The 27,631-nt window shown below is 36.6% G+C and overlaps 1 protein-coding gene across 1 annotated transcript; it reads left to right on the forward strand.

Moving 5' to 3' along the window:
* Nucleotides 1-1,568: 1,568 nt before the first annotated feature.
* LOC134527959 (vesicular inhibitory amino acid transporter) lies at nt 1,569-27,345 on the forward strand. The gene is made up of 3 exons (XM_063361058.1): nt 1,569-1,846; nt 21,543-21,702; nt 26,161-27,345. Exons 1-3 carry the CDS (start codon nt 1,569-1,571, stop codon nt 27,343-27,345), a joined length of 1,623 nt encoding a protein of 540 aa, XP_063217128.1.
* Nucleotides 27,346-27,631: the final 286 nt, after the last annotated feature.

Consider the following 27,631-nt stretch of genomic DNA (forward strand, 5'->3'; position numbering starts at 1 on the left):
ATTGGGTGCGACCAAGTCAGTGACCACAGCATGGATGTTTTTTTGTTCATCACGTCATAAATCTCAATAAATCTGCATTAAATATTCATAACATCGGAAGGCAAAAATTTGGTATGTAATGATGAAGAGAAGGTGCATTTTAAGAATTCCAAAAAAATAAAAGACTGTACCAGGATTTGTATTTCAAATGGAAATAATAATTATATATTTTTCACAAAGCTATTCTAAAAACTGATTTTCTAAAACAAATATCACCTTCATAAATTGAGCTAGTATGTGGGTGGATGTCAAGGGGCTTATAAATTAAACTACCTCACGTTACATGAGTAACAACTCCCGAAAATATTTCGGATGGGTTTTCTAACATCACGCTTATACGAGTCTGTGTAGAAAAAAAGCGTTTTTCCCATTAAATTGTTTTCTTCTGTAATTTATTACACATAAATAAACAGCACATGTGTTTGTTATAATATAAATATGTATTTGTATGCAAATATATGAGTATGCACCTACATGTGTTCTTAGGCTTCATACATGCGCATGTATGCACTTATTTATGCATTCACGTATGTATGCATTCATGGTTCTTCAGCCCGAAGGTTAGTTGATATCTAAAGACAAGTCGAGAACAATTCTCAACTTGCACAGAGACGTGACAATGGTCCATCTCAAACACAGCTCCGTAGTTCAGATTAATATCGTACCGCATTAAACATTAAAAAGGGTGTAATACATTACTAGTCTATCATTAACAAACTAAGAAAAGCTGGTAACAGTAGGTGGGTTATTACTCAAGCATTGCCTGTAGAGGGCTGTTCATCGTGGGACTTGGAAGCCGAGTAGCACCATCTTATACAGCAAACAAACCAATGGGGTCGCGTGAACGCAGCGTTGGCGGTGCAGCTCTTCAACAGCGCCACAGTGCTTCGCGGAGTGGCCGCGGTGGCGCCCGCTCCGCCGCGGGGATTGATCCGCGCAGAGCGCAGGGGCTGTGTGCCCCCCTCCCCTCTCCCTCCCTCTCTTCACAGCCTCCCCCGCAAGCGCATCTCCGCCGCCGAGCCAGCACCGCCAAGACTCCATTTTCCGATCTCGCCCGGACCAGTTTTATTTCAGTTCAATCTCTCCAAGACAGTGTGTTTTTTATTTAGTTTAAACGACTTCGTGATTCACCTAATGCTCTGGTAACTAAGCTCTCCGCTGGACTTGCGGTAAGAATATTGAATCTCAATCTTTACTGTCGGTACATAAAATAAGGTCGTTAAGAAATCACGTAGCACTAGAATGGCATTGCTGAAAACAAACCCGTAATTATAAAGATGAGGTAGTTTTAGCTATTCCCCTACCCGTCACCAACAAGATCATCCCAACTGCTGCAAGCTGCGGATCTCGGCGTGTGGTACGTGTTTGAGGATCATGACGCGGGTCGACTAGGCCAAGAGGGTCGCGCTGCACTGTCGGGTGGTCGGAGTTCCCCGGAGTGAAGCTCGCGACGCCCGGAGGCTGCGATATTGATCTGGCGGAGCGGCGGTCTGCAGGCCCGAGCATGGTCGCGTGAGCAGCAACGAGCCATGGCGCAGTTCGGCCGGTTCAGCGTGCCGCCGCTGCGGGCCGCCGTGAGCGTGGCCTGGGAGACGGTGAAGGCCCACCTGCCCGACGAGAGCCCCTGCATGGGGCTGCTGCGAGGCGGCGGCGGCGGCGGCGGGCCGGCGCCCGGGGGCGGCGAGCGGGTGCGCTTCGCGCAGTTCGGCGGCGGCAAGCCCGGCGAGAGCACCGAGCTGCACACGCTGCCCGGCGGCGGCGGCGGCGGCGGCGGCGGCGGCCTGGAGGCGGGAGTCGCCGAGGACGGGTGAGTGAGCCGCCGGCACGGGCGCTGTACGTGGAGTCCACGCGCGACACAAGTGAAACGTCTTGCTCATTAGGTATAGCTAGAAATAACTATTAGTATTTTGTATTGAACAAGAGAAAATAATTGAGAATAGTAAGGATTCGGGTTGATCTAAAATGAAAAAAAAAAAAAAATGCTTTTTTCCGCGCCCTGTACTCTCGCATCCGTTCACTGGCACTTTTTGACGTCTCTTTTTGGCTGTTTATTTCCCCTTGGTCTTTGATAATACCCCTTATCTGCTTCTGCCTTTTTATTATTTTTATGAATGTTGTTAAATCACGACATCCGGCTGCATAAAATGAAAGAACAAAAAAAAACACTACAATCGCACATTAATTACACTTATAAAGTCTAATTCACAGGTTACGAATTACAGGTTAGTCAGTCTATAAGTCTTTTTGACATTTCAAATCACAGTGTTCACATACAAAAATAAATTCCACTTATAAAGCTAACCTCTTAAGTTCATGCGTCTTTTTTTGCAGTTTCATCACACTATTCACATCAAAATGAATTATACTTATAGAGTTAATTGCATAAATCAATAACTATTTTCCACACGAATAAATTAATTGCATATACTTCAAATAAAATTAAAGAAATATAGTAGCTTTAATCTTTAGCCGTTACGAAAACTGAGGAGTTGACAAACACAAGCAGCGTTACGATAATTACGTAGCATCACTGCTGCGTCATTTCTACCTCTCCCCTGCCGCCTCCTCTTCCGGACGGTACAACTAGCATATAGCATGCTATCCCCCCTCCATTGCCGTCTTCCCATTCGACCGCTAGTACATGCGTTGGAGTGACGTCAGCGCTGTGCATTCTCCTCCTCTACCGGTTCCCCCACCACGTATCTATTTCCCTATTCCCCTCGTGCGATCGGAATTTTCGTAACGCTCGAAAATTGTATCCCCCTCAGCAAAGAAGTTTCACTTCAAAATAATTGTGTAGTCTTAACTAAACCATTTACTTATGGCAATACAATTTGCTATCGCTACTAAACCACTTTGTGAACACTGCTAAATAATTTTGCTGACGCCACAAACTATGTCGTAGCGGCAACAAAACAGTTTTTTTTCTTTCAGTTCACTGGTTAGGCATTTTTCTAATTTGCATTCTATGATTGCGAAACGATGTCATATTTAAAACAACTCAGAACAAGTTTTTTTATTTTTGTTTGTGAAATACGATATAGTTTTGCTTCTGTGCGTATTGTTATCCTGTAATGATCCTTCTGTTTACTGCAGTATTACATGGATTTCGGCTCTTGATGCGTAACGTGGGAAAATATAATATTAAGTATGTATGTACGTTAAAAGTACTTCTTAAAAAAAATATCCCATTCATTTTGCAACACTTGAAAGACATACATTTTTGTGAAACGTATAAAATTAAAGCTGTATTTAAATGTTCATAAAAAATGGAAATAATTATTCGCACCAGATATGTCATTATTTATGTATTATCTTTAAAAGATTTGTGCAATGGGAGTGCATGACTTGATGTAAGTTTTTGGACATACGCCATTGCTAAGAACTTTTTCTGTTGAAGAAAAACTAATAAATAAAATAAATAAATAAAAATACTCAAAAAAAGACAAAAAACACACAAAACTAAGCAAACAATTGCTGTTGTCAACAAGGATATGAACACCACAAAATATTCCGAAACAGGAATATGGTCAGCAAACAAAGAAAAACAAAGAAAAATGTACTAAGAGAACGAAAAAATCCCCACAAATGATGACAACACAAAAATATTGAAACCCAAAATAATTCAGCACAACAGTTGAAGCGAGACAAAAAACATGACAAAACGAAAAGACAAACAAATACAATAGTTTTACCTAAACAGTACCTAAACTGTTTCAGATGTTATAAAAATTTTGTTCACGGTAGGGTAATAATATTATTTCGTTTTAATAACTCGATTTTATAACAAATACGCATCCCAAATACACCAAAATTATTTCTAAGGTGTTACAATATTTTTTAAAACATTGTGCAAAAGATCCCGGTTGTAATTTGAATTAATATGTGTAACTGTAAAACACCATTGTTGGTTCAAAACATATTTGAATATTCAACATTACTTTTAAATAACCGTACCGATTGTGCTGAAAATCGGTGGACGATCGTTAAATTACATAATATTAATAATTCAAACGACGAAAATATGATTGAAAAGTCAAATCGATGGTCGTTCCAATCGAGTGGAAGAGAGATGCCACGCATGCGTACAATGAGCAAACAGGAACATCCGTAGTGGGACATCCGTAGTGGGACACTTTTTCGTGCGTGCAGCCGACGTTCATCGATTTATTAGACGTTGTCACGTCAAAAAAATATAACAATATTAACAATAGAAAAAATAAATAGGCCCTACCAACCTATGAATAAATTTCGAAGAAATTTATAAGTTTAAGAATTTATAAACCTACAATATATTAAACTTTAAACTATCCACACAATAAAAACCTAAGAATGTTAGTGAAACTATTTTTTTATTTCTAATAATACCTAAAATACGTATGTTTCCAAAATGAAACAAAATATAAATAATGACCAAATTGACAAAAAAAAATTGTACAACTCGAATGGCATTAAAAATATACACGTGAAATTTAAAAGAATTATGAGTGCCCTAGGTAGGGAGAAAACATATATATAGAAAGAATTAAATTTAAAAATGGGTGCGTGTACTTAGGTACGCGCATGAGAAGTTATACTTCTTTGGCATCATTAAAAAATAGTTTTTAATTGCATGCAAAAATATTGCGTGGAGTCCCTCCGCGCGGAAGAAGTGAAACTTCGTAATATGGAAATTAAAATAGAAAGGGGTAGAAATTGATTTTTAGTGAGATCATATTGTATCAAATCAAACTAAAAAAATAAAGGAAATAAATTTGTAACGATTCATAGATTGATCTTCAGAGAGAGAGAGAGAGAAGAGAGAGAGAAGAGAGAGAGACCTATTGAATGTCTATAAAACTTACTTTTTTATGAGAGCAGATTTTCATGAAATAAATCATGAAATCATTCAACGATAAAAGCTGTTTATTTAATTAAGCGGACGGGTTCGCCCCAAGGAGAAAATTGACGCGGCGAGACCTCGTGGACATAGAGAAATGACACACACTCACTATTTATGTGCTTATGAAACATGATTTTTTCTGCAATTTAAATTGTAATATACAAAAACGGTATTGAAAATTTAAACAAATATGGCGACACTACAAACTGTCAAGATCTTTATTTTTTTCTTACTCTCTACTTAGTTCCTTACAATAGAAAAACGTAACGTAATGGCTTTAAAGCTATTGCTCGGCAGGCATAGAGGAATGACACTAACAGTTTGTATATCTGTGACACACATTACATAAAATTAAGATATATTTTTTTAACCGTTTAAAGATTTTTTTTAGACTAAAGATAGCCTATGTCCATCCCCAGGATATAATCTATCTCCTTGCCAAATTTCATAACGATCCGTTCAGCCGTTCAGCCGGGAAAATGTAACAAACAGACAGAGTTACTTTCGCATTTATAATATTATATAGTATATATAGTATAGTATAGTATAGAAGTATAGATATAGATGATTTAAATTAAAGTTTCAGTGTTCTGTTGTGCATAGTAATATCACACTAAATTACAGGTTTATTTAAAAATGGCACATAATCATTTAAGGTGTTGAAATAGTAGTCATCAACAGCTTTCCTCGACTAACTGTGTTAATATGAATTTATTTTAAGTACATACAGAATAATCAGAAGGATGTACCTACCTGATGAACTTTTGAGTCAAGAATGATGTCACTGACATTGTTTCTAGGTAATAGTGTTTCATTTTCGTTCGGTTCGCCCTCTTCCGTAAGAAAAACGAACGAAGATCCCCTTGTTTACGTTTCTCTGTCATTTTTTTCAAAATTTGACAAAAGCCAATAAAAGAACGCCGCGATAACAGTTAATAATCACTTGAATAGCTCATTCTATTGTGTTGGATCCCACAAACCATACATGAAGGCCTATGTATCTCGAGTACAAGGCGCGACTGCGGGGCGGGCCTTTTGGAAAAAGGAGAGCGAAGAGGTGATACCGTGCGCTCTCCCCCTTTCCCACACTCCCTTTCCACATAATCTTTGTTACAGCCGAAGCTCTTATTACAAGCACTATATACATTTCGTTTACGTCTCGCGCGAACCTGTTGTTGGTGCATAAGGCCCGGTGCACACGTGCGGACATTGTCCGCGCGGCGCCGCTGCGGCGCCGCAACGTTGCCGCAGAAACACATTCACACAGTACGGACAAATACCGCACAGTCTGAGCGATGCCGACTTACGAGATGGATGTGTACAAACGTAAACTGGTATTCTTTGTGTACCTAGTATACAAATGTTTATTGGATACAACTAGGAAACATTGGGTGCATCCGTTCACCGACTCAATGCTCCTGAGAGGCAGATTTGCAACAAGTTTTTTTTCCTTGTCATCCTTTTCGTCAAACGATTCGCAAAATTTACGGCACATGTTGATCCACGCACATCTTTTTTTATTACGGTCATGGTATTCTTCAACGGCTACGTTCCATATCTCTGGATAACTTTTAACTTCTGCGATGAAGAGTTCAACATCTAATATGTCTTCAAATTCACGTGATGCTGCCATCTCACTTTGCGGCAATCGACCGCACGTGTGCACTGCTCGATTGACACCAATGTACTAAAGAACGTAGTTGGACGTGCGGCGCCGCAGCGTTCCTGTGGGATCTACGGACAAAAATGTAAGCACAGTGGACGTGCAATGGACGTGCGGTGCCGCTGCGGCGCCGCAGCTGTGTGTGCATTACTTCTTATCAGTCAAGCCTTCCGAGAACGCATCTCCGGCGCCGCAGCGGCACCGCACAGACAATATCCGCACGTGTGCACCGGGCCTGATCGTGTGTGCTTTGTGTAGTCATAATGGAAGTGGACCCAGATGCTTTTGGGAGGGGGGGGCTTTGAGCCCCTTAGCCCCCCCCCCCCCCCCCCTGGATCCGCTACTGGCCAGAAGTAGGAATGCCGTCCCCGTGCCGGCAACACGCGGTGTTAGACGCGCAGGACACGGGATCCTCGCACAGGGAAGGCAGCGTGGCGCGGTCTGGGGTTCGCGCCCCGGCGAGACTGGCCCGCTCCTGGCTGCGTGCGTGGCTCGGCTAGACAGTCGGAACTGCGCGTTTAACACGTGGCATTACCGGCCAGAAACACTCTGTTACTCGAGTTGTTTCAGAAATACTGACACACACACTTTTGAGCGCTTGAGTTTTAAGTAATTTCAAAGTGCTTTTAGTTTAAGAAGTACAGAAGATTAATCGAAAATACATTTTAACCCTTTTCAATTTGTGCAGATGGAATTTAAAAAAAAAAAGTATTAAAATAAATTAATTAAAATTACTCGTCTACAAAATAATTTTTAAGTAAAAAAACAGTTATGATATTTTATTTTACTATAAATATATTTAACACACTCAAAAAACATATTTGGCCACTTCTTACCATTTATTACCTTCTGTAAAAGCTTTTTTGTATTTCACTTATTTGTAAAGTATCGTTCTGTTACGAAACAAATGTTAATATCTTGTTTAAATTCAAAGATAATGACGAGCTACGAGAACACTCATTTTTGCCACTTTTAAAGGTTTTTCAGTATTTAAATTAGATTTTCCAAATACTTCTTCTCAAATCGTTTAAAGTTAGTTTTATGAGTATAAATGTTACAGAACACGATCAGGGTGTCTCACTGCCGGTAATAAGAATAAAAATGTTTAAAAAATCTCTTAACTTTTTACGGAAACTACCTGGGAAATACAAACAAAGATGGCTCTATGGGTAATTCAGTTTGGTTTTCAAACACGGAAAAAATAATTCAAATACGTGACGTTGTTCGGGCAGGATTAAGGATAAAAAAATATTTTATTTTATATAATAGTATGGTTTTTGTGGTTTTAAATGCGACAAGGTGAAAACAAGTATAAATGCATAACAAATTTAATTTTGCTTTTCATGCGAACAGTCGACATTTCGTTACACCAGAATAAAAAATTCCTATTTAATAAACACTTTTAAAATTCTTCACGAAATATAATAAAAAACACTCATTATTACAATGACTCTTCTCATCACTTAAAATATGTACGGATCACAAAATTCTCGCGAAGTTTAAATTGCTACTGAGTGTGGTTTGAATGTAATAAAGTTTAAGCAAGGCAGTATGGTTTTATACATCGTCGAAGAGAGGTTATAAGTGACGGAAGCACAGACGAGAATAAACCATGGATATTGAGGAAGAGACCTGCCGTCTCTTATCGCTAGAGACCAGAAAATTCGCGGACTCATTTTGCTATAGGCTAGAATCCAAACTCGCTTCACTTTCATGCTGCTTCAGTGATTGGACCACAGTTTATCTGAAGGACCCTTGAGCCAATGTAAAACCATCTGCAAAATAAGTATCGAATCACAAACACCCCAGTTAACCTTTGTCACGCACGAGTTTGTAGCCAATGAGCAGGAGTACATTGATGGTAGTGGAGTCTATCTTAGAGGTCAATGAATCTGAGAATTTTTCCAGTCCCTGCTTATCGCAAGGAACTAGCCTAGCACTGACCCGGAGTGATTCCTGAGGAAAACCATTAAAAAAAAATGGCTGTACCAGAGTTTGAATATGGTGCCTTGTGAATGCAGATCCAGTGCCTTAACAGCTCGTCATTTTTTTTTTCATATAAAATGCTTGGCTCGTTGTAATTTAATTACCAACAAACCAAGCGCCGCCCTATTTTCGCAGTTCCACTGACTTTAACCCGTCCTTCCTAGTGTAGACGACGTGACGCACCTCATGTCTCACCCGAAACCTGCGCCCGCACCCGTCTGCGCTACGGAGGTCGGCTCACTCTGTGGGGAAGCTAAAGGAATATCAACCATGTTACCTTGGATTGGCAATTTATATAATTTGCTACTCTATATAGGTAAATAAATGTGTAAGGCTTCGTACGTCCAAATTCTTAAATCTCCTAAAGTTCTTCACCGATTGCTTTGCAATTTTGACACAACGTTGCATTCGAATACGCATAAGTTTTTATATACCTATGTCACACCTGTGACAGGTAAAAAGATAAAATATATAGATAGGTAAATATATACAAATTAATGTTTGTGTGTTCGTCGTCTGTTTTGAAAAAAATATATTGATAGGAAGATACATAGAGAGATAGATAGAGAGATAAATAGAGAGATAGAGAGAGGTATAGAGAATTAGAGATAGGGGAATATACAGATGTATAGAGGGATAGAGTGAGGGATACATAGCTATATAGAGAAATGTATAAATATATACAGTAGAACCCCTCATATCCGACCTTCCCACAACCGACTCCTCCGGATATCCGACCTAGTCTCCGTGGTTGGCGAGCCTGTTCAGACTTGAAAAAGTGACGCAAACTGTAAGGTCAGACGTGATTGTTGGTGTAGAATGTGCTCGTACTATAATCTTGTACTGTTCTATGTTTCTTAACGTAACGTAACGTATTATGGGCAAAAAAAAGTGGAGGGACACTTCCGCAAAATCAAGTTTGGCAAAACTGAAACAAAAATACATTACTGAATTCTTTAAATAAGGTTTGCTTACATTGTATTCATCTTATCATCTATAATTTAACAACAGTAAATGTTCGAAATGTATACAGCAACATTTTTACAAATAAAGTTGTATTACTGTACAAACTGTATAGCTGGGAAAGGCGTTTTTTTTTGCTCCTACGGATATCCGACCTTTTGGCCGTTCCGACCATGGCCCGGTCCCGTCATGGTCGGATATGTGAGGTTCTACTGTAGATGGGAGATAGATTGAAATGTAGATAGAGTGATGAGAGTTATGGATAGAGAGATATAGAGAGATATAGAGAAATTTATATATATATAAATTATATCTATAGAGGAACATATCTAGAGAGCGATAGAGAGAGATGCTTTAATTATGTGTACCTACTTCAAACAAATTACAAAAAAGAAATGAAACAGGCATAGCAACTCATGACATATAAAGTTAATTGCACAAACCAATAACTATTTTCCAAACAAATAAATAAATTTTAGATATTTTAAATTAAATAAAAGAAATATAGTAGACGTCAATAGTTAGCCGTTACGAAAACTGAGGAGTAGTCAGACTAAAGCAGCGTTGCGAGAATTATAGCTAGTAATCTATTAAAAAAAGGATGAAAATCATTCGTTAACTAAAACTGCCGCTGAAAATAAATGCCCATTAAAATGCATTTCCATGTGAATGGTAGCTCAGAAATGTTATAAATAACAAGAACTAATGGGTACCTTCCTGAAAATGAAAAAAAAAAAAAAATTGTCTAGAAATTTTCGAAACAACAAAAAGGCCACCGGCATTCCATACTGAAATAGTTTTCTTCTTATTCACAAGATTTATTTTTTATGAAATCTTCAAACTTCTTTAAAATACGAACGTAGATTAAAAAACACGAATAAGATAGACACAATTTTATATATCGTTATTTCTTTTAAAAATAATTTCAGATTTTTGGCAAGGACAGAGACCCTTTTTAAATGATTATATGTAGGCCCTACATGATATTTTATTTTGTAGGTGCAGTAGAATATGTGATGCAGTAAATCTAAACTTTGCGAAGGGAAACTACTACAAATAGAAAAGAAGTAGGGTTTGGCTGGGTCTGTGACAGGTTTCAGGCTGAGGTGCTGCGGTGCAAGTCAATGATCGAGCGACATATTGGATTATAGGAAAATCTTTCTCAAAAGTCCTTAACAAAATAACTTAAAATTTCCTTTTTCGAAGGAAAAGTTTCCTTTTAGAGGAAAAATGTTCCGTTTCCTCAAAAATGTCAAAGGCTTGAAATGCCCGTAAGCAGCTTAAGATTATACAAAAAAAAATAGACCCAAGCCGCTAAGCCTGATCTTTACCTTTTAATCTTCATGACGACTGAATTGTGGCATCTCTGTGTAATTTGACACCTCAATTGTAGTTTATACCTATAAACTAAAAAATATATATTTTATAATAAATGTTCAAAATTTATTAAAAAAGGTATTTCGTAAATCATCGAGTCCTGAGGTCCTAGGTTCGATCTCAGAAAGAACAATTAAATGAAATTTTAATGTAAATTCCAAAAATATATAAAAATTCAGAATTTTTTAATACTGCAATGAAAACCGCACTTACGTCATACAAATTCGAAGTCCCTAGGTGCGATTCGCGGGGAATGAATTTGTACAAATAAACATAGTAGCTTTCTACAAAACAATTCCACTTAACCAACTGACTAGTAAAAATGCATATATAACTTTCGACCAATGGAATGTCACGGCAGCCATCTTGGATTCTGCTAGCTTGGATCCGGCATCTTATTTACGTATGCTAGAGTATTACCTGCCATATATGATTATTTTTTATGACGTAGTGTGGTTTTCATTTAAGTATAATTTTTTTCTGAATCATTTTAATTTTTTGGGAATTTTTATTATTATTATATTAAATTGTTCCTGCCGGGTTCGAATCTAGGATTTTATTATGTACGAAATATCTTTTTTTAAATAAATTTGTTTTATTTTTTATAGTATAATTTTTATTTTATTTTTTAGGCAGAAATGTGATTGAGGTATCAAACTACACACAGGTTCTTTTTTTTTTCCAGTGGTCATGAGGGTCAAAAGGTAAAGGGCTTAGAGGCTTGAATCTATTTTTTTTTTTTTTTTGCGGAATCTTAAGCTGTTATCCGGACTTTTGAAGCATTCGGTTGTAGATTAAAACGGGAAATTTTCCACGAAAAGGATTTTTCCCTAAAAATCCAAGATGACGGTTGGTCATTGACCTGCACCACAGTACTACAGCTTGAAGCATGTCCCAGATTCGACCAAACAATAATACTAATTTATTTTGAAACACGCGGGTGCACGATAAAATTTAATATAAAGCATCGTCGAAGGTTTCCAACGCATTTATTCCAAAGCCGTAACACAAATATATCTAGCTTAATGCATCTCTAGTTGTCTAGTGCATGACGCACTCTGGCGATATTGCCCATCCACTTGTCTCTCGCGCAGGCAGCTAACTCACGGCAGTAGCGGACCTAGACTCTGCGGGGCCCTGGACAAATTATTTTAGCGGGGCCCTTGTATCTCGGAAGAAGGGGGGGGGGTGTCTTATCAGACTGGAGTATGGAATACCTCTAGGGAAAGGGGGATTTGTGATCACTCTACCGGGAAATTATAAAATTAAACTTTTGAGCCTACATGGAACCTAAATTTCGACGATGGTAAAGAAATTTTCTTTCGTAGTAAATTGTAATTGGTTTTTTTTATTAATGCATACAATTTAATTCTGGTGACATCTGGTCATTTTATAAGTTTATAAAAGCTGTGACTTTTTAAAAGTGAAATTATAAAAAAAATATATAAAAAATCAAAAGCAAAAACAAAAATAATATTTCCTTTTTTTCATTTACATACATACGATATTTTTTCACATAAAATAAAATTATACAAAGAAGAAAAATAACAATACTAACATAAATTTTAATTTTTTTTGTACAAATACTCAAATATATGCCACATGTAAATGAGGGTTAATTTATATAGCTACCTATACTTTCAATTCCTTTGATAACTGGCAGCAGTAATATAAACATAAAACAAACAAAAAAAGCACAACTGTGTGTACTTTTCACCGCTCTTCCCCAGCATCGCCGATTATCTGACACTCGTCCCCTGCATGTTGCGGGTAATACTTATAAAAGAGGTTCTAATAAACATTAGGGGTGTACACCTTACATGGCAGGTGCTAAGGTCAGGGCAGACGCGGGGCCCCACTAGGCGCGGGGCCCTGGGCGATTGCCCGGGTCGCCCGGCCCTGGATCCGCCCCTGACTCACGGGATTATTCAGAATGCACAGCGTCTCAGCCGGCAAGACGACACTGCTTCGCAGCAGGAAGTCGCTCGCTCTTCCGAAATATCTTACGAAATTCCTGTATCTTCGCTTTAAAGAACAAGCAGACTGCGTTTCCTGCATCTCGGGGACCTAGAATACCAAACATGCTGAACTTAATAAAAATAAAGACTTCGTCAAATTTCAATATATGTCAAAATATTACGACATAAGCTAATTGTAATTATGTGAGAACATATATTTTATGACATTACTATCTGTGGCACCAGTCGTAAACGGGCACAAATCATTCTAATTAATCTACATGGCTATGAAGATAACTGACACTCGCAGAATCACCAACATATAGTCATATTAAAAATAAAATATTTTAGTTTCATCTAGTTTATTGTATATATATATAACTTAATAATGTTCGTCAGAATAAATATTAAAAATTAAAATCTGTTACGAACGCGAGAGACCAGACCACGATGCTAGGTTTGGAGCTGGCTGGCGGTCCTGCACGGCCACTGGCATCATGCGTCGTCCACTGACGTAAGGCATGCCACGCGTGCCTGGCCGGATTACAAGGGTCGACGCTACCCCCTCCCCCCTCCGCACCCGCGCATCGTCATTCCACGGTATTGTTATATATCGCTGAGCGGCGTTGGGAATTCCGCGGGCCGCCGCGCGGAGTGGCGAGAATAAATGCCGCCTTACTCGAAGTTTCGAGCGTCGGGTCGGCCCGGGATGACGCAACTCATTACAGCATTACAGCTGCTCTCGTCGGTTCGAGAAGGGCGCCCAGGTACTTAAGAGGCCGTGTCACAAATTTGCGCTCCTATCTATATCAATGTTATTTTAAAAGGCAGTTTTTCTCAAAGTCTATAAGAGGTAGGGGCCAGAAATTTTGCCTACTGAAAGTATACAATACATTTAACATAACCGCTTTTTTCAAATTTAGTTATCATATCATATATTATTTCTGTGATGAAAAAAATATAATCAATATTTTGATTTGTCCAGATACAGTGGAATTTTGCTTATATTTATAATTATTTAGCAAAAACTGAAAAGGCCATTGAAATGTATTGTACATTACCTTCCGATCAGTGTCTTCATGATCATGATGGGTTTAAAAACCTGGTTGTAATCAAGTCTTTAACTATTTCATGACAACATTTATACTTAATAATTTGGAGATAGGCCTTTTCTATCCTAAGCCCCTGAGCTTTCACTATCTGGTCTGGCGACCGACCTGACACTCTTCAACCACCCCAAGGGTCTCCGATTGCACATCCGATAAAAAAAAAGCTGTTCGTTCATTTGTTTTTGTGTCACAGACTTCACACATTTATGCCAAGGGAATATTCCGCTGATGTGACGCCATACGAATGTATTATTCGCGACCATACAACTTTTTTGTTTGTCATCGGGAAGAAATGTTCATTTTGAATTGAGCATTTTTAAATGTCAGCGTAGAATATGCTTATCTGCCCATTTTGTTTCTTTCCATAATAATGAGTAAAGTTAACATTGTCATAGACATTTTATTATATTCGTTTGCCGTCCAAGTAAAACTGTCACTATATCGCACGTAATTATATATTTTACTAATTTGTTAGTTGTCATTTTATTTAAGTTACAAATAACAGTAATCAAAAACTATTACTTAATAGTCCAGAAAAGAGATTGAGTTATTATTCATTTAATAGGGGTTTAAAATATGGTACTACATACATATTATATATATTATATATATTATACATATTATATATATTATACATATATTATCTTGTTGTCTTCTTTGTAACTTTACTGGAAGAATGGCATTTGGTATGTATGTTAACTCACAATGAAAATACTTCAGAAGTACTCAACAGTGAACAACCTAGGCCCTATACTAATTTCATTATGTTCATGGAAATATAATTAAAATTACAAATAATGAACTGTATGTGTTTCACGTAGAGATATCGTACGAACTGTATGTGGTACAGACCAACACTTGCTAAGGCTCTGAAAATACTTAATTTCAGTTAATGTGTGGAGAATATTAAAAGTTAGAAATAATGATATATATAAAACAATGCAAAGTTATCAGCATAAAAATAGAAGTTATTTTTACGTAGCGCCTATTGGAATGAATATTTTGTGTTGAATTATGTGGCATGATTAATATTCTCTTATGGTATGTGTGTTTTGTTAAAATCTTATAAAACATAACTTACTGTTGAAGGATTTTCATTTTTTTTTTGTTATGATCTTATTTAAACAAGTTTTAATTATATTACACATGTCTATTTTAAAATCATTTTAATGTATACTTATAGAATTGTAATAGGCTTTATAAGGACTCTCAAAATGCATGTGAGTATCTATAATTATCTACATCACCATTATGGCCGTTTCACAAGATCAAATATTTATTGAATTCAATCAGTTGCATTCATTGTACATGATTTTCAATTTGTACATTGAATTCAATACAAATTGAAGATGTTATTCAACTAAGCTTATTAACTTATAAGTATTTTGTTTGTCCAGTACATAAAAGTAAAAGATTCTTTATTATTTAAATAATGAGCATCTATAAGCAATAACGTTTTCTAAATATTTACATAAACATAATGAAATCTAATTTTTCAATACTTTATATCTACGATCACATCAACGGCAGTATTATGTAATCAATGAGGTAATTAAATATCTTTAAAAGATATTTTCTCCTCTGTAAAGTAAATTTGTGATACAGCCCTCTTAATGTTAGTCTAGTGAGTTATTTCGTCTTCTAATATGCTACAGCAATATATAAAACTAAGTTTTGTTAGTGTTTTAGTCTTTTGTAATGTTAAAGTGTAATGTAATCAATTCATTTTTTTTTGTAAATTCTTATTCATAAAGATACATATCATAATAAGATAAATAGTAATATTTGTAAATTTAGATTCTTTGAAACAACATCGATAAGAGGTTCTCCTACCTCTGTTAAACTGTATGATGGTGCATTGTAAAAAAATTAGGTAGTCTGACTTAAGTGAGATTGTATTTAGATTGTGTGTAATGCATATGCAATATCTAAGCATAAGAATTTATGTTATTATCCTTTTAAAACGTTACACTATGAATTTCGTATACTTTTTAATGTCAACTACCATTATTTTTCACGGAATATTACATCCAGATAAAGAATAATTACCACATGTTTGAAGATTAATTGTATTCCGATACATTTAAAGTATTAAAATTTTTAGATACGATTCATACTACAGTTGTAAATGTGAGTTTTCTTGATTCTGAATCCCTGCATCCGCAATTTCCTAGTGAGCCGCCGGTCAGATTGTCATCCTCTCAGATTGTCGAGGAACCAGATACATTTTTCGTCGAGTAATCTGGCGGTATAGTAGTTTTATCACGCGCTGCGGTTACAGTTACTTCGGTTGAATAAGCCACTAAATCTCACTGTTAAAAGAGAGAACTTCTAGACCAGAATATTGGAAATAAAAATTTACTGACACGGCCTCTTAAGCAGCGACACCGGCCTCCACGGCAGTCCCGCGACGAGTGCCACGAGAGTGCCGCGACAGTTCCGGAGTTCCGAGAGTTCCGCGAGCGAAGGGAAGTGCGACATCGGCGTAGAGGGTGAGAATCCACCCCCCCCCCCCCCCCCAATTCCCCATGGTGGCGTGACGCGGAGTTCGACTGGATCGCTAGAGTGCGGCTGCTAAGTGGCGCGAGACTGTGTGTGTGTGGACAGGCGCGAGTTAAAGGGCGAACCACTGTTGAGCCTAGCTCCAGTGAAGAATGTGAACTGCGGAACTTGGCAGGCATTGAGTGACTTGAGAATAAATATTTTAAGTGCTAATGATTTATTATTATTAATGTGAATATTAGTTATTAATAAAACTGTGAAAAACCTAATTGGGCTATCACTTACTAACCCACTTGTCCCAATATATATATAGTAGACTATGTCCTATTGTTAACGATACTGCGGCCCGTGTCATCTTTGTGCCACTTGTTTGATGATATTTATGGGTTGTCTGTACTGCAAAATTCATGAAAAATATTTCATTAATAAATACGTTATTCCGTGTCAAACATCCATGCACAAAACGTCCTCATTATAGTAGCAGGAGTTGATCCAGAATATTAAATGTATTACCGCTCGATTAGCTTCGGAGACGAAAATGATTTTACTCCGTTTAAAAAGCGTTTAAACTCTATATATATTACGGTAATACATAATATCGACGATCTTATATATATATTATTTGCGGTATGACTGTACGTAAGTCCAATACAGTTTTTGAGTAAACATTATTCGTATAGTCCACTAATATATTAATGTGAACGTCATGCTGGTTTAGCATGTGATCATATGGAGATCCCAATATTTTGATCTTATAAATATCACGTGACTTGCTTTTAGAGCAACAAAAAATCAAACCTAAACATGTTTGCTTGCGGGCATAGAGTTTGTATGTTTATACTTTCTTACCAGCTTTGATTTTTTAAAACATAATTTGCCTCCTATTTGTAATGATTCATAGGCTGTGTGTTAATTGGGCTACCTTTGCTCACTGTTTTTTTCTTCGAAATCGGTCATGTAGTAAGGGCATTATTTATTAAAAAAATGTACAAACTCACAAACCTATAAATTTAGAGATTAGTAGGAAACAGAATAGGTTAAATAATTATACAGGAATTTTTTTTTCGTGGCAGGTCGTAGTGAAAATAATGCAAAGTTCTTAATTGCATTATTACAGGACGAGTTCAACTCTTATCACTAAGGGTAAATTTTACAAAATACAAAAAAACTAAAGCTTATGTCTCTAAGTGGAAAGATTAAATATTTTAATTTTATAATGTGATTTTAATACAAAGTTAAAGCTCTAGCAGATTTATGGCGGTTTACCTTCGGGTTTTAAAAATTACCGACCTCACTTCAGATTCTTAGTTTGTCCATTTATGGACTTATATTTATGTTTTCAATTCTATGTAGTATAGATATTGCTTCTAAAATAAACACATATTGATATTGTTACGAGTGGAGAAAACGGATTCGAAAGGATAGTCCAATTAATTTTATTTGCTAGTTTTTTTTTTGCTACTACTATTTACATGACTAATTAAATCATCGCTCTTAAGAATGTCTGTTCACAAATCACTAAATATATATCTGCCAAGTCCACAGTTTGCACTCCTCACTGGAACTAGGCTCGACAGTGGTTCGCCTCGTACCTCAACTGTTCACACATACAGTCTCGCGCCACTCGGTCACACACGCACGGTTCCGTCATTCCGCGTCCGTACCGCTCGAAAAAAAAAAAAAAAAAAAAAAAAAGGTGGGGGCAAGGGTGTCTCTCTCGCTCTCTTTGCTGAACTCGCACTTCACCAACCTCGTACTTTCGGAACTCAGTTCCCGCGGAGGCCGGCGTCACCGCATTTATACCAGTTGGCCGTCTTTCTGGAATGAACTGGAGTGGTTGTGACGTGTCACGTCATTCCGGGCCGACCCAACGCCCGAAGCAGTGGCGTGAATAGCACGTCAATCCACGCGGCGGCCTATGAAAGCCCTCAGTATTCCCGGGCCTCTAAGGGGTAGTTGACAGCGCCGAGAAATATAGAGCGGGGAACAGGGGTTGGCGAGGTCAGGCCGCCTTAATCCCCAAAGGTATGCGTGCGCGACATCAGTGGCCGTGCGGGGCCGCCTGGCATTGTCTGTCTCCTAGTGCGTAGCAATATTTAATATGTAGCATAAAATAAGTAATAATGTGGCTAACCTTTGAAAAGTAATACCAAAGGTATATATTTCTTCTCTCCTACATTCAACTTGAATAATACATTTTTTTTCCTCGAAATTTTATCAGTTATGTAAGTACGAACTTTTTTTTTGAAATTTAACGAGTTTTGCTTATTTTGTATTGACGGCTGCAGAACTAAAAGGCAGTCTATTCCACTTCCACTGCATACATTTTTTTATTCATTCACCGTACAATTTACTGCTTGTTTGTAGTCATTGGGTCTGTTTTAGGTACGATATTTGCTAGCAGTAACAATATTTAACAATAATAATATTAATATCACAGACACTACGATTTTATTTAAGTTTCTTGTTAAAAAAAACTAAAGTACTGAAAAAATTAAATATATAAATTGTATGCTTTTGAAAGGTAAATTTAAAATGTTATGTTAACATAATGACTATAAATCATTTCAAAACGTGTCATTGTGCCATTGTTTACACAATAATACTACATGTGACTTTCTTACGTTAGCAAGCCAAATAACAAGAATTATTTTTAATACACAGTTAAAGATTTTTTTTTAAAGAAAAACGCGTAACTTAAGAACTTAACTGGTTTTAATTGTTTGTGAGTACACACACAAATAATGAAAGCGTTTGCATTTAGATGTCTGCAGGACTATTTCAACACTTATAGTTGAAAAACTAATTTATAATAGGGAAGTTTTGTACAGGGAGAGGGGTGAGGGGCGAGGTGCGTGTTAATGACTGGCCGCCACATTGTTTTTGTGACGTCACAGCCGCCAAAATTTCCGCTAAAGTCCTCAAAAACTACTCAAACATCCACGAAAAGATATAAAATTTCTAATATTTGAAGGGAAAATTTTCGTTTTGAGGGAAAATTTTTCATTTTTGTCCCCAAAGATGTTGAATACACGAAAAGTCTGACCGTGACTTTGAAATTTAACCATGTCCTTGAAATGTGACACCTCGGGTGCAATTTGACACCTCAATTAAATTTTTACCCCAAAAACTAAAAAAAAAAAAAAAATTATTTTTTAAATACATTAAAAAAAAATTATATTCTACTCATTCGAGTCAGGGGTATAGGGTTCGAAGGGTTCCACAAAAAAAATCAGAAAAAAATTACTAAAATACTTAAATTAAAACCCGCACATACTTCATACATTTCAGAGTCCTCGGTTTGATTCCAAGTGAGAACCAGGAAAATGATTCTCGTATCCTTCCGCAATAGTTACCAGGAAGCGGACACCCACTACTAATACCAAGCCAAATATTTCCGCTATTATGACATCACGTCTTTCTTGTATGATATCTTGCAAGTTAATTGTTAAGTTTTATATTTATATACGATAATTATTACAATATGAACACATATGATAGTAAATGTGTGTTCAAATGTGCGTCCAAAAATGTGTTCAGTTTTTTAATGTGTGTCGAAGTGTACGTCCATTTTGTTCATTGGCAAGCAATGTGCGTCCTTTCATTGAATGTGCGTCAAAATGTGCATCCAACATTCTTGGGGACAAAAATGGGAAAATATCTCCCTCAAAACGGGAATTTTTCCTTCGAAAATGAGATATTTTAAATCTTTTTGTGGATTTTTGAGTTGTTTAGAGGACTTTAGTGGAAATTTTGGTGATCGTGACGTAATAATCCAAGATGGCGGTCGGTAATTTACCCGCAAATAGCACCTCACTTTAAAACCCTGTCCCAAACTTCCCTATTGCACACTACTAACAGTATTTTTTTTAAAACTATATTATGTACCTATTTTCCTAACAGAAATAAATATTGAACTATAATAATACATATTTGAATATTACACACACTTCGTTTTTATTTCTTTGTCATAAGAACCTAAAGCAATTTGTGTAAATGGAAATAGTTAAATATTTTATTTTTACAATGTATTTATAATTTGAAGATAAATAAGTACTTATTTTACGAGAGATTTTAACTTCGGAACAAATAAATACACAATTTATTCATTATTTAGTCGTTACTAATACAAACTCATTAAAATAATGGACACTTTAAATTCAGTAATCTTATTACAATATAACTATATAGGACACAAAAATGAATTAAATTTAATAATGTGGTTGTACCACAGCCCAGAAGTTTACTCCTCAGGTTTCATTTTTTTATTTTTAAATTTTTTTTATAGATTAACTGAAAAGATTTTTAAAATTTCTTTCATCATTATTCTATGTTAGAAAAATATTGAATATTCCCATTACTTGATGTAGGCTTTTGGACATACGCCATTGCTTAGCTACCGGGGATTTGATTGTGAGTCCTCTAGGAATGACTCCCTTACTGCGACATTTACAGAGAAAAGTCAAGTTATTGGAACATTGTGATAGATCAATCATTTTCTTTTCCAACTTCCTCAGAGAAATATGCATACCGGGTCCATACCGGGCATTGATATTATCTTTGAAAGATTTGTGCGATGGGAGTGCATGACTTTATGTAGGCTTTTGGACATACGCCATTGCTTAGCATTGCTTTCATCTTTATAAAACAAATGTACGTTTTCATAGGTTACATTATATATATATATATATATATATCAGGTATTATTCGTTTATAAATGGTTACATTTGTCAAAATACCGCATGTAATTTGAAGTGACTAGATGCACTCACATACAAGCTTGCTTTCCGTGAGTGCTAATTTTCCTGGTTAATTAGGTGAATATTGTTAACAAAGTGTAAGAAAAAGGGGGAAATAATATTGTTATTATTATAGTTTTTAAAATATGGAAAAAATATTAAGATTTAAAAAAATGAAAAGGTTATATACATGTAATTTCCGATGGTGAAAAATAAAGGAGGAAGGAGGGGGGGGGGTGTTGTTAAACGAGCCTCCTGATGGATGGGTGCAGCTGGTACCGCTGCGCTGTGGCGAGACTGACCGGCAGGGGTGCGTCTGCGCAGGTTCGTGGAGCGCGCGGACAGCTACCAGCGGTCGCGCGGCGGCGGCAGTCTGGACAGCGTGGACTTCGCGTCCCAGGGCAGCGGCGGCGAGGGCGAGGCCCGCGGCAGACACAAGATCAGCGAGTGGCAGGCGGCCTGGAACGTCACCAACGCCATACAGGTCCGGACCCCCCCCCCCCCCCCCCCCCTATTCCAGCATAACCAAGACATGTCCCGCTAGACTGTTCGAGCCACATCATTTCAATCGTTTTTTTTTTCTTTGCAACCGGTAGGGGCAGGTCGAGGTGACTAAAAGTGCAGCGCTCAAGAGTGGGGCACTCTATGGCCGAAATACTGAGCGCTCCGCCATCACTCTCGCGCAAGCGTTAGTGAAGCGACTCTAGTGCTGCGTTTTTAGTTACGTTGCAAACGTTATCTTTTTCTTTCTTGAAATATCTGTGTGCCATACAAAATTCCTATCGCTCTATCTGTGATGTTTCACTTCTAATGTGTGTCGCGGCCACAAACCAATTAATTATTTTTAAAATCTGTTGCGAACCTTTTTGCGTAGTATTTGGCTGTCGAAGACGTGCTTTACATTTTGTGGTATCTATAAATAACATGGAACTTAATGCTACTGACTACTTCAAAATACAATTATACTGTCTCTAAGGTATTTAGCTTACTTTATTTAAGGACAAAAATTCTCCTTAAAGAACACCTCAGCCAAGGTTTCGTAAGCATGCTCCATGAAGACAGAGCAAGAGACCGAGATTAGCTACGTACATGACAGTCCAGGTCATATATTTTCTTTAAGCAAAATTAAAAGGCAAGTAATTGCGTTCTAAAAATACATTCCATCACATTTTACCTTTTTCACCTGTCTGGTGATGGAATTTTCAAAATTCTTAAATTTCGTCTTATTAATTTATATAAGAATCATTTTTATGCCAAAACAAATCTTCGAAATAACTCATTTGGGTGGAAAGTTACTTTCTTAAAATGACATGCTTTAGGTCCAGCTATTTGGGCTGTGTGTTAAAAGGTCAACCGGAAATTTTCCTTCGCTATTCCCAGGATACACATTCTACCATTTTTCACTCACTTATAAAAATCCAGGAGGAATTTTAAATTAAATTAAATTTGATTTTATCCGTATTTTAAAGTACCCATATTTATGAATTCACGATTAGAAATTTCCACTTTTTTTCTGGAGATTTAATTTCCAAAAATTCTTATATGCAATTAATTTATTAAGGACTTGTAAATAAAAGAACTGCAAATAGTATGGATTAAATGCAATAAACAGATATTTGTTTGTATATTTTGGTACGGAAATAAATCTGAAGCAAATACTTATATATATATATATATATATATATATACACATACATATATATATATAAGAAAAGACTTAAGCTAACAAATTAAAGAGGGGTACACATTTTTTTTCTTGCTGTGATTGATGACACGTGTGTCAAAGTTTTGTGCATTTTCTTCTGGAGTTGTTTTAGTTCCAATATATATTAGATTTTATATCGAACTACTTTCATAGGCGCGTACCTCACTTAGGGCCGGTTTCACCAAGCAGGTTTAATTTTGTTACAAAACGAGATTTACAAAACTAGATTAAGTATAATCGTAAGTTTAATTCCGACGTGTGTTTCACCATCGTTACACAAGTTTAAATTAATGGAGATTTCTAAAACTCGATTTATAAATGCCTTCCACATAAAAACACCCATTACCTAGCTAATATACCCGAATATCTGTCGGAGATACCCGAATATATATTTTTTTCCCCTCTTGTAGATGCAGCTTTTGGCCGAGCGTAATTTATAGTGGCCGCATCAACCTAAAAAAAAACTTTTTATTTTTTTGAATAATTAGTAATACCGTGGAAATTGTCATATCGCATATAAACATGATTGGCAATGGTGCAGTTTCAGCTGTAATTAAAGAAAAGCGACAAAGAAGTCGAAATCTTTCGCCACATGAGAAGTCAGTTTTGTTAGATCAGTCTATGTGCAGACTGTTTCGACAGACGGAAATGGGTTCTGAAGTCCACTTCATCATAGTTTTCAAAATAATTACTCCTTTCGCGAATTGTACGAGGTCGACGCAAGGGAATAAAATCATCTCCATCCGAATCTTCTTCAAATATAACATTGTAAGCTGCTCGAGCCATTTGTTTACATACGTTAAGCGAGATTAGCTGCGCAAACTGGAACTTGGCCAGTTAATATAAAATCTCGCTTTACTCTGGAAAATCGAGATTACGCATGTGGTGAAACGCACAATCGACTAAACGAGTTTATATTGAAATTAATCGAGATTAATTTGCTTAAACTACGTTGGTGAAACCGGCCCTTAGAAATCAGTGCCGTGATTTGCAGCAGATACAGCATGCTGGGTGTTATGCATGTTGTATACTAATAGGCGTTGCAGTTTCTAGATTTAAATTATATACTAGCATCCCTCGAAAACGGCGGGGTTTTCGTTATTTTGGAGATGCAGTATTATAATCTTCTTTTAAAAAACCATATCTGACTACAGCTTCACAAAAATATACAGCAAATAAGGACGTTATCTTCAACAATTAATTAAATTATTTTACAACAGACAAGTTTTGTGTAGGTTTTAAAACGTGTTTCAATTAAACATCATCCACACGATTAATTTTCTATTTTAATTTTTATTAGCAAGGAACCAGTTGTTTTAGCTGAACTTCAAAGGGGTATACCAGACCTGGGAAGCACTTCAACCACATGTCGTATATGTATGTATTTCTAAATTGTTTTTCTTGCTGAACCTGCTGGTGAAGTTTGTCCGTCGGATACAGACTGGCTAAATATTTTTCGTACAATTTTTCCATGCAATGCATATTTTTACAAATATTTCAGGAAAGTTCATTCAGAAAAATAATGTGTAAGTTTGTTTTCAGTCAATGTTCATTAAAATTAAATTTAATGGGTAAGTACCTAAAGAAAATTTCTCTAAAACATTTTTCTCATTTCTTAAGAAAAAGTCTGATATAAAATCTTGAGTGAAAAATTAAGATAATTATTTTAAGTTTAATAACATATTTAAATTATGCGAGGATAAATAACATATAAACATTTTAGTAATAGAAAAATTAATTTATATGTAATTTAGAGCAATAAACGTATTTTATTTTTAATGTTTTTAAAAATGTCACTGAAAAAAGTATGAAAAATGACTACAATCCGTATTTTATTCAAAACGATAAGCAGGATATACACATTTCAAAAATAACAATTAAGTAAAGGTGTATTTATTTATACCTTTTTGAAGTTAAAAATATTTGTTTGGAGATATTGTGGATTAAATACTTAGTTTCAAACTAAATGAACAGTCTTTAATCGTGAACCTTTTGTTACAGAAAGCAGTTTCGCTTCATTAAATATGGAAAAAATAATTTTATTCAAGTTAGTTAAAGAGAAGACTTAAAGAAAATCTTTATTAAAACAGATTAAATGGTTTAAGACCTCCTTTGTCTGTTTTTAAAGATAAAAAATAAATCATTCTTTTGCATGGCTATTTTATGTCCTACAAATATTTGGAATTTGCTTATATTGTAATTCAGCACCAATAAAATGTATAAATTAAAATTAGTTAAATTAAAAGTTTTAAATACAAAATGTAATTCAAATAAGATCAATATTTAAAATCCTAGAAAAAAATTTTAAGTAATTTTTCAAAAGAGTCTATATATATATATATATATAGTTGTATAAATATTTTGATTGATGTACGTTATATTTCAGATTATTTAATTTAGTATTTAAGTAAAGCGCTTGTGTACGCCAACTGATATTCAATTATATTACTTTTATACTGGAATAATGCTGTTTACAAAATGCTATTCAAATGATTTAAATATAAGATTTTATAAACTTGAAAAATATATGGTTTAAATAATCCATCAATATTGAAAACATTTCTGCAGAGAATAAAATTTATAAATTTTTGTCCTAAAGAATTTTATTTGAGGTTTTTGGGTGATATCATGGAAAATTTAATTTAAGGCTTAGTAAAGTGATTGTGTTGCTCAAATAATTTCTAACAAATATAGGCACTAGATATCCATGCAATTTAATCGTGGTGCAATGTGAAGGAAGGAGTTAAACCGCCCCTCCTACGAGACCATAAAACTATTTAAATAATATAATACATATGTTATAGTAATAAGACATGTGAACTTCTATTTAATTTATGCTTTCTTTGTGTTTCAGTAGCTTTGAAAGGTTATTATTACTAGACGAAAATACTTAAAATATTTGATTATTAAGATTGAAAAGTAGTCCCGTTCAAAAAAAAATTAGGTTCTGGCTCAGACACTGTATTTGCATTTACTGCGCATGAATACCTATAGTATGCAATTTTATCACTATTATCAATCTTTTGATTTGTAATAAATTTATATTAGTATACAATTTTAGCCAATAGGCCTACATGTTATGGCCATGTTTCTAGAAACTTAAATTTTGATTGTACTTGCAGCTTATGTGAAAAGTGAATGTGAAAATGAACATATATATATATTTCAGAGTGAACTGCATAACAAGTGATGATGTGTGTGTGTGAAAGTGTATGTATATGCAGTGTTTGTTTCCAGGGCATGTTCATCGTATCGCTGCCCTTCGCAGTTCTCCGGGGAGGCTACTGGGCCATCGTCGCCATGGTGGGGATAGCGTACATCTGCTGCTACACGGGCAAGATCCTGGTGGACTGCCTGTACGAAGAGGACGCCGTCTCGGGCCAGAAGATCCGCGTGCGAGACTCGTACGTGGCCATCGCGCGCGAGTGCTTCGGCGCCAAGTGGGGGGCTCGCGCCGTCAACGTGGCGCAGATCATCGAGCTGCTGATGACCTGCATCCTGTACGTGGTGGTGTGCGGCGACCTGATGATAGGGACCTTCCCCGAGGGCAGCATCGACGCGCGCAGCTGGATGATGCTGGTGGGCATCTTCCTGGTGCCGCTCGGCTTCCTCAGGTCGCTGCACCACGTGTCGGTCCTCAGCTTCTGGTGCACCATGTCTCACCTGGTCATCAACGCCGTCATCTTCGGCTACTGTCTGCTGGAGATCGGGGAGTGGGGCTGGTCCAAGGTCAAGTGGAGCATCGACATGGAGAACTTCCCCATATCGCTAGGAGTCATCGTGTTCAGCTACACCTCCCAGATATTCCTCCCCACTCTGGAAGGCAACTTGGAGGACCGCTCGACCTTCAACAGGATGTTGAACTGGAGCCACATAGCGGCAGCGTTGTTCAAGTCTCTGTTCGGCTACGTGTGCTTTCTGACGTTCCAGAACGACACTCAACAGGTGATCACCAACAATCTCCACTCCACTGGATTCAAAGGACTTGTCAACTTCTTCCTGGTGATGAAGGCGATGCTATCCTATCCGCTGCCATACTACGCTGCCTGCGAACTGCTCGAGAAAGCATTCTTCAAGGGTCGGCCAGAAACGTTATTCCCAAGTATCTGGGCTCTGGATGGTGAGTTGAAAGTATGGGGATTGGCTTTCAAAGTGGGCGTGGTTGTCTTCACCATCCTCCTCGCCATATCCATTCCGCACTTCGCAATCCTCATGGGCTTCATCGGCAGCTTCACTGGCACCATGCTGTCCTTCATATGGCCCTGCTACTTCCACCTGAAACTGAAGAGACCAACCCTAGACTGGGGCACTGTTGCATACGACTACTTCGTCATCTTCCTTGGCTGTCTGTTTGGTATCATCGGCGTCTACGACTCCGGGACGGCTCTCATCAAGGCTTTCCAGATAGGGCTTCCATTCTAATGACATCTCCATCTTAATTTTTTTTATCCTAATTTAAGTTGTAGTTTTATATTATTTCTCGTTTATATTACTAATTTTAAATTTTTAAATATTTTTATTTTTTAATGTGTTTACTTTAAATTATTTTATAAAAACTATTTACTAGATTAGTTCCAAAATCACTATTTAGAAAACTTTAGATGACGTCATCACTGTACCGAAAATATATTTTAATGGTAGGATACCATCCTCTATTAAATGAGCTGTTTGTTACGAGTGATAAGTGCCACTGAAAAAACGCGTATTT

Source organism: Bacillus rossius, chromosome 1, assembly GCF_032445375.1.
Source record: "Bacillus rossius redtenbacheri isolate Brsri chromosome 1, Brsri_v3, whole genome shotgun sequence".
In the NCBI taxonomy this organism is placed as follows: Eukaryota; Metazoa; Arthropoda; class Insecta; order Phasmatodea; family Bacillidae; genus Bacillus; species Bacillus rossius.